This window comes from Scyliorhinus torazame, chromosome 4, assembly GCF_047496885.1.
Source record: "Scyliorhinus torazame isolate Kashiwa2021f chromosome 4, sScyTor2.1, whole genome shotgun sequence".
Taxonomy (NCBI): Eukaryota; Metazoa; Chordata; class Chondrichthyes; order Carcharhiniformes; family Scyliorhinidae; genus Scyliorhinus; species Scyliorhinus torazame.
This window is the reverse complement of record NC_092710.1, coordinates 184,843,091-184,857,407: the sequence shown is the minus strand read 5'-3', so window position 1 is coordinate 184,857,407 and position 14,317 is coordinate 184,843,091. Positions and strand designations below refer to the sequence as shown.

The 14,317-nt window shown below is 45.6% G+C and overlaps 1 protein-coding gene and 1 pseudogene across 2 annotated transcripts in view; one reads left to right on the top strand and one right to left on the bottom strand.

Moving 5' to 3' along the window:
- The window catches only part of kif3ca (kinesin family member 3Ca), a 263,681-nt gene that overhangs the window by 199,232 nt on the left and 50,132 nt on the right, over positions 1-14,317 (top strand). For both annotated transcript variants that reach the window (XM_072498979.1, XM_072498981.1), the window contains exon 6: positions 12,309-12,425. In XM_072498979.1, coding sequence (XP_072355080.1) covers positions 12,309-12,425 — 117 coding nt within the window. The remainder of the gene's footprint in view (positions 1-12,308; positions 12,426-14,317) is intronic.
- Positions 13,231-14,096, bottom strand: LOC140411681 (transcription and mRNA export factor ENY2-like; annotated as a pseudogene).

The following is a 14,317-nucleotide window of genomic DNA, read 5'->3' as shown; positions in this document are numbered from 1 at the left end:
CCATTATAATTAGTTCAACAATAATTAATGTCTCCCCCTGCTGGATCAATTTCTAATGTGCTTTGATGATAATGACCTTGATGAGTTCAAAACGTGTAAAAACATAGACCGCAACATTCAATTGAGCCAAGCTCTCACATTTTCCGTGCTTTGGTTGCAATTCTCATACCAAAATAGTGTCTGAGTATGTGCACTTCTGGTATGAGCTGCACTGGATGCATGTTGGTTATGTCATTGGCACGGGTGATGGGAGTGTGAGTTGGAAGTATGCAAACTTGACAGATCATTCAGTGTGTAGCCATTTTTGCATTTACTTAACCTCATGCATTCCTGAACATGCATTCAGGAGCAAAAAGGATCCCTAACTCCAGTACTACTTAAAGGGATTATCACCTAGTTTTATTTCTACTGGCTTCACTGAAATAGCAGAGAAGTGTTTGATGGTTTCTTCTGTTAGTTGAAATGGCCACAGTCTACAGGGAGTGATGAAGGCCTTGGTTGGAACGTCAAGGGTTCGGCTCAGATGATACACCCAGTCCTGGCTGTAGTAGTTTTATTCCCCTTGACATGCAGCATGACGGGGAGAATGAGCAGATGCAATGCGGAGGTGGACAAGCTTCTGAAAGTGGTAGGAGAAGGAGCAGGAGAGAAGTTCTCAGCTGGAGACCATATGCAGCTAGGGTCTTCAGGGAGAATCTCTCTTTACTCATCCTCAGCAAGACACAATGGGAGGGATTTTCTGCCCCCCCCCCCCCCCCCCCCCCACCCCCGTCCGATTTTGTAGTGACAGAGGCCGCTCGCCATTGGACGATGGCAGGATCTTCCAGTCCCGCCGCTGGCACTGGGGTTTCCCATTGTTCGCATCCTCTGCCAACGAGAAACCCACAGCGCGAGGAAGGGGATCACTGTCTGGCAGACCGGAAGATCCCACCGTGGGAATGTCCAGAAAATCCCACCCAATGTGCACGATATCTACATTTCAGCTGCAGATAGGGGTACTCACTGAAATGTACATTGCTACCTGAGAGCAAGGCTTTACAAACTGGTATCCACAACCATAATGGAAGCAATCTGTCTTTGTGTGCCGATAAATTGAAATTGCCTGACTTCAATTTGAACTTCCGCTGAAGATCCGTAACACTGGGTGGCTTCTGTTTGTGCTGCAATCCTCGAGTGCGCTCATAGAGTTGGTCACCACTACCACACTGGAATGAATGGGCTCCAAGCGCTGCACAAAGTCCTGTGCTCAGTTATATCCAAGCTCTCCATGCTCCTTGTTCAGTGACAGTCGGCTTTCTCACAGAGCTGCCAGTGCACCAAGTAATTCTGTGTGCATACCCATCAGCCTTTTTCTGTACCCACCTAATTTAAATCCATATGAGTCCTCAAACTCCTATGTGACCTCGTCACCTGGCAGGCTGGCATTTATTACCCCTTGGTATTGGCTACAGGCCACTCATTTATCAAAAAATCATTCAAGGCATGTGGGTCTCGCTGGCTAGGCCAGCATTTACTGTCCATCCCTAATTTGCCTTGAGATGTTGATGAACTGCCTCTTGAACCGCTGGAGTCCATGTGGTGTAAGTACACACAAACTGCTGTTAGGGGGGGTAGTTTTAGGATTTGACCCAGGAACAATTATATATTTCCAAATCAGGTGATGAGTGGCTTGGAGGGGAATTTCAAGATAGTAGTGTTCCCATGCATCTGCTGTCCTTGTCCTTCTAGCTGGTGGTGGTCATGGGTTTGGAAGATGCTGTCTTAAGGAGGCATGGTGAGTTCTTTGCAGTGCATCATGTAGATATTACTCACTGTCGCTACTTTGTGTCGATGGTTGAGGGAGTGAATATTTATGGAAGGGGTGTCAATTAAGTGGACTGCTTTGTCCTGGATGGTATTGGGCTTCCTGAGTGTTGTTGAAGCTGCACTCATCCAGGCAAGTGGAGCCTTGTATATTGTGGACAGGCTTTTGGGAGTCAGAATGTGAGTTATTTGCTGCAGGATTCTTAGACCCTGCCCGGCTCTTGTAGCTAGAGTATATATATATTGCAGACCAGTTTAAGTTTCTGGTCAATGGTAACCCCCAGGATGTTGATTGTGGGGGATTCACTGATCTTAATACCATTGAATGTCAGGGGACAATGGTCAGATGTTCCCTTGTTGGAGATGGTAATTTGTGAGGTGCGAATGTTATTTGCCCTTCATCAGCCCAAACTTGGATATTGTCCTGATCTTGCTGCATTTGGACATGGACTGCTTCCGTATCTAAGGAGTCACGAATGGTACTGAACATTGTATAATGATCAGCGAACATCCCCATTTCTGACCTTATGATGGAAAGGAGATTATTGATGAAGCAGCTGAAGATGGTTGGGCCTAGGACATTACCCTTAGAAATCCCAGAGCTGAGGTGATTGACCTCCAACAACCACACCATCTTCCTTTGTTGTGGAGAGTTTTCACCATGATTTCCATTGACTCCAGTTTTGCAAAAGCGCTTTAATGCCCCACACAGTGAAATGTGGCCTTGATGTCAAAGGTAGTCTCTCTCACCTCATCTCTGGAGTTTAACTCTTTTGTCCATGTTAGAACCAAGAATATAACAAGGTGAGGAGCTGAGTGACCCTGGCAGACCCCGAACCGAGCGCCTTTGAGCACTTTATTGCTAAGCAAGGGCTGCTTGATTGCACTGTTGATGACCTCTTCCATCACTTTACTGATGACCGGAAGTAGACTGATGGGGTAGCAATTGGCTGGGTTGCATTTGTCTTGTCTTTGTGTACAAGACATACCAAGGCACATTGCTGGGCAGATGTCAGTGTAGCTATACTAGAACAGCTTGGCAAGGGGCATGGCAGGTTCTGGAGCACATGTCTTCAGTACTATTGCTGCATTATTATCAGGGCCTATAGTCTTTGCAGTATCCAGCTTTCAGCATTTATTGATATTATGTTGAATGAATTGAATTGACTGAAGACTGCATCTCTGATGCTAGGGACCAACCACTTGGTCCTTCTGGATGAAGACAGTTGCGAATGCTTCAGCCTTGTCTTTTGCACTATGTTCTGAGCTCCCACATCTTTAAGGATGGGGATATTTGTGGGGCATCTTCCACCAGTAAGATGTTTAATTGTCCACCAACATTCACGGACGGATGTGATAGAACTACAGAGCTTAGATATGATAAGTTTGTTGTGGAATCATTTAGCTGTGCCTATCGCTTGTTTATGCTGTTTGGCATGCAAGTAGTCCCTGTGTTTTAGCTTCCCCATGTTGACACCTCATTTTTCGGTATACCTGGTGCTCTGGCATGCCCTCCTTTTCACTGAACCAGGGTTGATCCCCTCACTTGGTGGTAATGGTAGAGTGGGGGATATGATCAGATCACAAATTGTTGCTAAATACAATTCTGCTGCTGCTGATGGTGCACAGCGCCTCATGGATGCCCAGCCTTGCGCTGCTCGAAGTTTTCAATACAGCACAGCGGTAATGCCACACAACACGGGGTCACACCATGTGCACATTCCAGATGTAGGTCACCTTTTAAAGTTCATGCAGTGTCAATAACTGAGCTGGTGACTACAGGTTGTGAGATCAACTGTTCCTGATCATTGGTCTTTCCTGCCTTTTCCACTTCTTGTTGGGAGAGTTGGTGGAGATGTTTCGGATACCAAGGTGTAATGGGTTTCATTTTTGCAAATCAGGGATTTTGTGAGTAAGGAGCTGGCCACATTTCTGAGGTTGCTGCCCCATCATTGCTTGAAAAGATTGTGGTATGGATTCTCTGTTTTTGGGACCATGACCCACGCCGGCGTCAAAACTGTGGACTTTCGCGCCAGAAAAAATAGCATGAAAGGGCCACATATTCCTAGCCCTGCAGGGGGCTAGCAGGGACCCGGCAAAAAACTAGCAGCTTTTGCTGCAGATACCGGCCCCCACACTTCCAGGTGGCCTCCACCTAGTCGCCACACTCCGGCGCCTGTTCGGGTCACAGAGGGAGAATTCAGAATGTCCAATTCACCGAACAACACAGGTGGAATTCTCTGATAATGGGGCTATGTCCCCACGCCAGCGAGAAAACGGGCGCAAATCACGATTCTCCATTTTGAAGGGGGCTAGCAGAGCCCCGGAGTAGTTCATGCAGCTCCCACTGTCGATATGGAGCTCTACACTTCCGGCCGCAGGTTCGCGCATGCTCGTGGCTTATGCCTGCGGCGGCCCCGCGCAACATGGCGGACCCACACAGCGGGCCGGCCCCAACAATATAGCCCCCTCCAGATCGTGCACGCCCACTGATCGGTGGCCCCCGATCGCGTGCCTGGCCATCCTGGAGCACTCCCCCCGGTGACGGTCCCCCGCCCCCCCCACCAGGGCGGCCACGGACTCTGTCCGCAGCTGCCACTCCGAGTGCCCGCCGGGTGGAACCATGAGTGAACCACGCCAGCGGGAACTCGGCCAGTTGCCGGCAGAGAATCGCCATGGGGGCCTCTCTCAATGGCCCCCGACCGGTACCACGTCGACCGCACGTGCGCGATTGGCGGCAATTCTCCAATCCCCGGAGAATCGCGGGAAGGCGTCGGACCCAATCGCAGGTGTGACGCCCCATTCTGCGCCCCACGCCAAGTGGAATTGCGGCGCGGAGGCTCGAAGAATCCCGCCCCACGTCTTTCGGGACTTGTGGGAGGAAACCGGAGCACCCGGAGGTAACCCACGCGGGCACGGGGTGAACGCGCAGACTCCGCACAGACAGTGACCCAGCGGAGAATTGGACCTGGGATTCTGGAGCTGTGAAGCCACAGTGCTAAGTAGTTGCAGGTGTCAACGATGCGGGTTGTTTTGTTATGGGTTATCTTTGTTTTACATTATAATTATAAAGTGGGGCATGTGGGATGTTCAAAGGAATGGAGGTTTTTTGTATTGTGGCAAGGTTATAAAGATGATTGCTTCATGTGTTTTGTACATAAATTGAAAATGCCTCAAAAAAGAAGATAGAAGTTGCAAAGGAACTTGTAGGAGGAGTAGCAATTTACAATTACAGTGGGTCAGGAATATTTATTTTGAGGAAAGCAGGAATCACAGTGGTTTAGAAAGGTAACTAATGAATGTCAGTTGGCACGGGGTGGTGACAGGAAAGTAGAATAATGGCCATCGGTTTAATGGGAATGGAATCAAGGAGGAGATCCGTTTCCTGATGAGCTTGGAGGGGCAATGTGAGTGTGGTAGTACCAGGTATTGTGGTACCTGCGAGGCTGATGACCATTGGTTAGACCCAGGAGTCTACCATTGACTGTATTATGTAGCTCCGCCCTGAAGGCGGGGTATAAGAGATGGTGCCGTCCCAGCAGCCTTCACTTTCTGTATCGAAGCTGCTGGGGAAAAGGTTCTAGCAGATTAAAGCCTTCAGTTATGGAATCACTTCGTCGTGAGTGTAATTGATTGCGCATCAGTGAGAAAAACTCAAAACCGATGTGAGCTCAGGAATGAGAGAGCCTGGGGGAAGGTTTGGCTTGATGGGAAAGGAGAAGGCAGTGTGGAATGAAGTAATTTCGGGTTTAAAATACAAGCTAGGTCTGGTGATATAGAGTTAAATAAATTGTACACCATATATGTTCAAATCCTTATTAAGCCTGTACCCATTACTTGGCTTGATTTTTCTTTCCCTTCTATTTGGCAGTGTTTCTCATTTTAGCCATTTAAAAAAAAACAAATAGTGCCTCCGAAGACAATTAAATATTAAAATATATCTCTTAATACCAGCATTGCAAAATAACTGCTGTGTAAGCTGCTCAAAATCTCCCCTGTCCTCCTTGTTAATATTAGTCAAATCGCCTGAGAGCTATTCGTGTCATTTGATGATATACGTTTATACATACAACTGGTTTAAATTTTAGATTTTACTCAACATCAGGGGCTGGATTCGCATGTGTCCTTTGGGGCGAGCTCTTCGGGCTTTTAAGCAAGGCAGGGAAAGTGGGGAGGAGAGGGAAGAACTAATTATACCGTTGTGCTAGGATGAAAGGCAGAGAGATTAAATGACAAAAATTACAATAGTGAAACTTGAACTCGGTGTTGAGTGCGGAAGCTGTAAAACGGCTAATTGAAAGACGAGATGCAGTTCCACAACAATTTCAGATCATAACATAGAAACCTAGAAAATAGAAGCAGGAGGAGGCTATTCGGCCCATCGAGCCTGCTCCACCATTCATTATAATCAATGCTAATCATCAAGTTTAGTGCCCTGATTCTGCTTCCCCCATATCCCTTGATCCCGTTAGCCCCAAGAGTTGTATTTAATTCCTTCTTGAAATTATACAACATTTTGGCCTCAACTACTTGATGTGGAAGTAAATTCCACAGATTCACCACTTTCTTGGTGAAGACATTTCTCCTCATCTCAGTCCTAAAAGGTTTACACCTTATCCTCAAACTATGACCCGAGTTCTGGACTTCCCCACCATCGGGAACATTCTTTCTGAATGTACCCTGTTTAATCCTGTTAGAATTTTATAAGTTTCTATGAGCTCCCCTCTTACTCTGCGAAACTCCGATGCATATAATCCTAACTGACTTAATTTCTCCTCATATGACAGTCCTGCCATCCCAGGAATCAGCCTGGTAAACCTTTGCTGCACTCTATATCAAGAGCATCCTTCCTCAGATAAGGACACCAGAACTGTACACAATACTCCAGGTGTGGTCTCACCAATGCCCTATACAATTGCAATGAAACATCTCTATTCCTATACTCAAATCCTCTTGCTAGGAAGGCCAACATACCATTTGCCTCCTTTACTGCCTGCTGGAGCCGCGCGCTTACTTTCAGCAACTGATCCACAAGGACACTAAGGTCGCTCTGAGTGTCCACCTCTCTCAATTTACACCCATTCACATAATAATCTACCTTCCTATTTTTGCAACCTCACATTTATCCACATTATACTGCATCTGCCATGTATATGCCCACTCACTCAGCCTGTCCAAATCCCACTGAAGCATCTCTGCATCCTCCTCACAGCTCACACTCACACCCAACTTTGTATCATCTGCAAATTTGGAGATAATACGTTTAGTTCCCTCGTCCAAATCGTTAATATATAATACGAACAGTTGGGGTCCTACTACAGATCCCTGCATTAACCCACTAATCACTGCCTGTTTTTAATAGCAGCAGTTGGTGGTGACTCTACCTTCCCATTAACATCTCCTCAAACCACATATTTTGTTCCTTTAGTTGTCCCATTACCAACTGTTTCTGCTTTTGTCATTTAATATCTCCAGCCCATTACAGACCTTCCCATTTGCTCTTTCCTCCTCCTAATGCCTTTACCCGTCTTGCTTAAATTTTATAAGTACTGTCAGTTCTGATGAAGGGTCACCGGCCTGAAAATCGAACTGTTTCTCTCTCCACGGTTGTTGCTAGACCTGCAGTGTATTTTCAGCAATATTTGGACATATTATGAGAAAAACATACTTAACTTTTATCTTGTTTACTAATTAAATAATACAAATTTGTTTACTAATTAATAATAATGCATATGTAATTCGGCCTGATTAATAAGGTGGCCGAATGTAAGGAGCATCACCAAGTTAAAAGCTCATCTAATTTAGAAATTTAAATGAACAGGAACCTAATTTTCTGAGGAAGGTTTGACGATATTAATCCTTTAAATAGCGGTCAAACTCAACAAGTTATTTGCTTTTCTATAAATCTGAATAATATGCTGTACAAAATTGAACAGGTAATATACCAATTGAATAGGTATTCATTTGCAGAATATTGAGCGCAATTAAAGTCTATATAGTGGTAATTTAAGACCATAAGACATAGGAGCGGAAGTAAGGCCATTCGGCCCATCGAGTCCACTCCACCATTCAATCATGGCTGATTTCAACTCCATTTACCCGCTCTCTCTGCATAGCCCTTAATTCCTCGAGAAATCAAGAATTTTGTTTTTATATTGCTGCTGGAAACCTCCACAACTCAAAAAGTGCAAAGATCTGTTAACTTTGTTCCTTATTTGTAACCAGGTGGAATATAATATATGTCTAAAATAATTAATTTAAAAGTCTTAGAATTTCATGCTTTGAACAAGATCTTCCAAATTTGACAATGAGGTATTGAATTCTTGTGAGAATTCTCACCTGAAAGTGTTGTTTTGCAAAAATTGGCCTGGGTGCAGGGATACTAATAAAAGCCTTTCCAGTGGAACAGTTTGTCATTGATGGCATTTTATTTTTGTTGAGAAGTTCATTATCAAATGGGCTTATTTCTAAGAGTCTGAACAAAGAACAAAGAACAAAGAAATGTACAGCACAGGAACAGGCCCTTCGGCCTCTTCAAGCCCGTGCCGACCATGCTGCCCGACTAAACTACAATCTTCTACACTTCCTGGGTCCGTATCCCTCTATTCCCATCCTATTCATGTATTTGTCAAGATGCCCCTTAAATGTCACTATCGTCCCTGCTTCCACCACCTCCTCCGGTAGCGAGTTCCGGGCACCCACTACCCTCTGCGTAAAAAACTTGCCTCGTACATCTACTCTAAACCTTGCCCCTCTCACCTTAAACCTATGCCCCCTAGTAATTGACCCCTCTACCCCGGGGAAAAGCCTCTGACTATCCAGTCTGTCTATGCCCCTCATAATTTTGTAGACCTCTATCAGGTCGCCCCTCACCCTCCTTAGTTCCAGTGAGAACAAACCGAGTTTATTCAACCACTCCTCATAGCTAATGCCCTCCATACCAGGCAACATTCTGGTAAATCTCTTCTGCACCCTCTCTAAAGCCTCCACATCCTTCTGGTAGTGTGGCAATCAGAATTGAACACTATACTCCAAGTGTGGCCTAACTAAGGTTCTATACAGCTGCAACATTACTTGCCAATTCTTATACTCAATGCCCCAGCCAATGAAGGCAAGCATGCCATATGCCTTCTTGACTACCTTCTCCACCTGTGTTGCCCCTTTCAGTGACCTGTGGACCTGTACTCCTAGATCTCTTTGACTTTCAATACTCTTGAGGGTTCTACCATTCACTGTATATTCCCTACCTGCATTAGACCTTCCAAAATGCATTACCTCACATTTGTCCGGATTAAACTCCATCTGCCATCTCTCCACCCAAGTCTCCAAACAATCTAAATCCTGCTGTATCCTCTGACAGTCCTCATCGCTATCCGCAATTCCACCAACCTTTGTGTCGTCTGCAAACTTACTAATCAGACCAGTTACATTTTCCTCCAAATCATTTATATATACTACAAAGAGCAAAGGTCCCAGCACTGATCCCTGTGGAACACCACTGGTCACAGCCCTCCAATTAGAAAAGCATCCTTCCATTGCTACTCTCTGCCTTCTATGACCTAGCTCGTTCTGTATCCACCTTGCCTGATTAGGATCATTGGTGGCAGAGTGGCATACCAGCACCAGTCATGAAGTCACTACAGTAGGAAAGAGTCTTCAGAAGGACTCAGCCCTGACAGAGCAGTTCTGGGATTGAAGTGGCAGCATACAATTTTTGGTATGAAAGGCATCACTCAGATGTGCATTAACTTCCTAGAGCCACCGTTGTTATCTGCAGGGGAGTGTTACCCAATCAGTTCTATCTCATTTAAAGCAGAGCTCAAGTAATCTCTACCATCACTTCAGATATGGAACATCATTTGATGCTAGACCTTGCATTTACCGACACACTGGAAAGGGCTCAGCACTCCTGTGTGCAAGGAGTTAGAACATAGAAAATACAGCACAGAACAGGCCCTTCGGCCCACGATGTTGTGCCGAACCTTTGTCCTAGATTAATCATAGATTATCATTGAATTTACAGAGTTCGACCCACTGTTCTAGTCCAGACACCGTAAGTATGCTGAAAAATCATCCACATCACCAATTAGACATGGAAGTCCAGGCAAAAACACAATATATTATTCAATCGAGTGAATCGGGTATCGCTTTTGTGACTTAACATTGAAACCACTGTTAGTGTCTGACTATCATCAATGCTAATAATAATAACTATTCTGCTATCATCTTAGCTCTCCCTAACTCACGCAGCTTGTTAAGTGAAAATATTTCATACTGGTTAATCTGTTATAGCAACAAAATCACATTTAAATCATGCACAAACATAAACTAAAAAGTTGATTCTACCTAACTCTAACTTGACAAAACCCAGGAAGTCAGGCATTTAAAACATATTTACTCACCTTCCTGCAGATTCCAATCCAAGTTGCTGTTCTGAGTGGGTGAGAGGAATCTCCAAAAGGCAATGGGGAACTTCCCTAAATATGCAGATCAGGCTCCAATGTCATTATCAGGACCTGACTGTAATTTTCACTGTGGGCCCTGTGTTCTCGCCACTAGGTCAATCTGGCATCAAGAGGAGCTGCAGCCAGAAAATACTATGGTAGCTACTATTTTCTAAATTTGCTTGTGGACCAGGAGGAACAGGGGTGTTCTTCGAAGCCCCACGAGGAAACATGGGTGTCCTCTGCCTCAAGCTTCCCTCTTGACTGAGACCATTCCCTTGTGCCCCAGTAGCTCCTGCCTATTTACAGTGGGTTCAAGAAGGAAACTGATGGAACCTAGACCTTTGAGTTAAAATCTCTTGAACTTTGATCATAACATTTACAGAGCAGAAGGAGGCCATTCGGCCCATCGAGGCTGCACCGACCCTTGGAAAGAGCACCTTACCTAAGCCAATACCTTCACCAGATCCCTACACCACCACTCTATCCCCGTAACCCCACCTAACCTTTTTTTTGGACACTAAGGGGCAATTTAGCATAGCCAATCCACCTGACCTGCACACCTTTGGACTGTGGGAGGAAACCGGAGCACCCAGAGGAAACCCACGTAGACACGGGGAGAATGTGACCCAAGCCAGGAATCAAACCTGGGACCCTGGAGCTGTGAAGCAACTGTGCTACCGTGCTGGCCCATTTGTGTTGTGGAATGTTTGCGATTTCTGTCCAAGAACTTGGGTGAGTTTAGTACCGGCAGCAACCACTGCCCCCCCAGTGGTGCTGCTGAGCACAGAAGAGCTGCTGGCCTCTGATTGGCTGGCAGCTCTTGGCAGGAGGAATTTCAACCCCAAGGTTTTTGATTCCGTGGGAAAGCTCACTGCTGGCTTGAGCGGCAAAAGATGCAGCGGGCCTTCCCAAAAAGAGGGCAGTTGAGTCCCATGCAAACTCCACAAGATTCTGTCCAAAATGTTGATAGCACATAGAATGGATTTCGAAGTAGAATATTGTGGATAAAAATAAATGTATTTCTTTATTTTATTAAATTTAGAGTACCCAATTCATTTTTTCCAATTAAGGAGCAATTTAGCATGGCCAATCCACCTACCCTGCATATCTTTTGGGTTGTGAGGGCGAAACCCACGCAAACACGGGGAGAATGTGCAAACTCCATACTGACAGTGACCCAGAGCTGGGATTCGACCTGGGACTTTGGCGCCGTGAATTGTGGATAAAAATAAGTGAAACATTGTAGAAAAAGCAGGATAGGCAGTAAAGTATGTCTGAATGGACAGGAAAAATGGCAAATGACCAGACTGATTAGTACATAAGTTGCAATCTACCCACTTTATTTTTGTATCCTACCTCTTGCTCTATTATTTCCATCTTCTCTAGAGATCAACCCCAACTATACTTGTGACTCCTGAATGTTGTGCCCTACAGTGTGTCATACTTCTTTCTTTTCTTCCAGCTCAAGGATCTTCTCATTCTTCTTGTTCCAACTAATTTTCAATCTGTATCTGTAGCATCATAATACAAATACCTGGAGTCTTCTTCTTACTTCAGGATTCAAGGTCCAGTTTTCACATCTGTGTCACGTTGTTAAGCACATTTAACACTTTAAGCATTTTACTTCTTGTCACCAGCTTAATATTGCAACTGCACAGACACACTTTTGTTCGTCTCTTTTACAATTGTTATTCTCTGTTTAACTTCTTTGTTGCTTCAGCCATCTGATATTACTGAACTGTTGAAGTGAACTATTATTTTGACTTGCTCGACATCCATATTATTCACTCCCAAGGTCAATTTTTGAGGGTCCTCTTTTTTTGTGATTTACCTTTGTCTTTGCATTTATTTTGGATCCGTCTTACAAGTTTTGCTGACATATTTGCTGAAATAATTTGTAACGTATCCTTTGTCTCCATAATCAGTACTTTGTCATCCACGTCTACTACATCCCATAATTAATGCGATAAAAGTTATCCCAAGGTTTGATGCTGTACAACCCAAGAGGGAAAAGTTCAGACGGATCTTCAGCTCATCTCATGCCTTTGCCTTATTCAGGTACCTGATTATAGAAAATTTTATTCCACCGGAAGAGAAAAACAAGATCATGAACCGGCTGTGTTTTGACTGTGAGGAGGATCAGTGGAAATTCCTGCCTTTAGTGCCTGCTGAAAAGTGAGTGTAATTTGAAATAATGTAGATGCAGAAAACGTCCTTTTCATCTTTTAAAAAAAATCTGGAACGAATGAAACAAGAACAGAGCATTCGGGAAAAACTCAGCAGGTCTGCAGCATCGGGAAGGAGAGAAAGCAGAATTGACGGCTGGAATTCTCCGACTCTTTGCTTGGGGCGGAATTTTCTGGTCCTGCGGGCAGCACACCCCCATGACATGGGATGGCTTCACTGGGAATTCCAATTAACAGCCACGGGAGCGGCTAACTACGTCAGCAGCGAACGCCGTGCTGCCTCCTGCCACCAAGAAACACGTGAGTGGGCGAGAGAACCCCACCAGAATTCCAAGCACTTTTGGACTGACAGAGAGCCAAATGGACTCAAAACATTAACTCTGCTTTCTCTCCTGACTGACCTGCTGAGTTTTTCCAGCATTCTCTGTTCTTGTTTCACTTGCCAGTATATGTAGTATTTTGCTTGTTCTGGAATAAACGAATGCCGAAGAAAGAAAGGGAAGCAAATTGCAAGCACTGAGTATAATAAACGTTGTCCTTATTTTTTTTTTCATTTCCAAATAATTTTATTGAAGAAAGTTTGACATATCAAGGAAGCGACAGAAGTGTGTAGAAAAGCTGCTTGCAAATCACGTCCAGGAACATCAAAAATAAGACAATAAATGTATATTTTTTTTAAGTCACAAGAATTAAACTAAAGCTTCATCCAGGCTCTGGAGACAGTCTCTGATGACTGGTGTGCTTCATGTTCTGAAACAGCACAGAAATGGCAACTAAATGTAGTCATCCCAAACTCAGAGACTGGCATGCTGAGAAAGGAAGGTCCTTATCCTCTGCAAAAATACCGGACGGGATTTTCTCAGCCCCGGGCCGGGCCGGAGAATCGCCGTGACCGGTGTGAATCGCACCACGCTGCCCCGACGCCGGGACGCGAGCGGAGAATTGGTGCTGGCCAGGGGCTGGCCGAACGGCCGTACCAAAAAACCTGAGTACCGACGGCGCTGTTCTAAGCTCGTCTTACCCGGCGGGACCTCGGCGTAGAGCGGGGGGGGGGGGGGGGGGGGCGACCCCAGGGGGGCCTCCGCTGTGGCCTGTCTGATCGGGGCCCACAGATCGACGGGCTGGCCTCTCAGGCTGGGGGCCTCCTTTGTTCCGCGCCGGCCCCTGTAGCCCTACGCCATGTTGCACCTGGGCCAGTGCGGAGAAGGGAGACACGCGCATGCGCGGAAATCGCGCCAGTCCCACTGCGCATGCGGGGACCTCGCGGTGCCTATCTGACGCCGGGATCAGTAGCTGGAGCGGCGTTCATCACTCCAATGCCATGCTGGCCCCCTGTAGGGGGTCAGAATCGCTGCTCCTGAGGCCATGTTGACGCCGTCGGGTAACACGACGGCATTTACGACGGCGTCAACACTTAGCCTCAGGATCAAAGAATCCCGCCCACTATCTTCACACTGTCTGGCACTGGAGCTCTCCTTTTACGAGTGATTTCGGCCACCAAATCATCAACTGTACATCGACACAGTGTGCTTTCAACTGATCTGTCCATCCACATTTAGTGAGCTTTGCTCGGAGAAACTTTTTCAGGTGTTTTCGTTCTCATGTCTCTATAAAACGTCTGGTTTATTTTTGCTCAGAGTTGGGCATCTTTATTCATTTCAGAAACCTAGTAACTCTCTCTCTCCACAATACCGTTGTCCTAAATCTTAATTGTAACTCTAGTTTATAAGGCGTTGGGGGTAATTCTTCCAGGTCACACTCCTGAAGGGGAACATTTCCTGCTGGAGCTGACCATCTCCAATGATAGAGAATCTGACCATCTCCAATAATAGAGAATCTGACCATCTCCAATGATAGAGAATCTGACCATCTCCAATGATA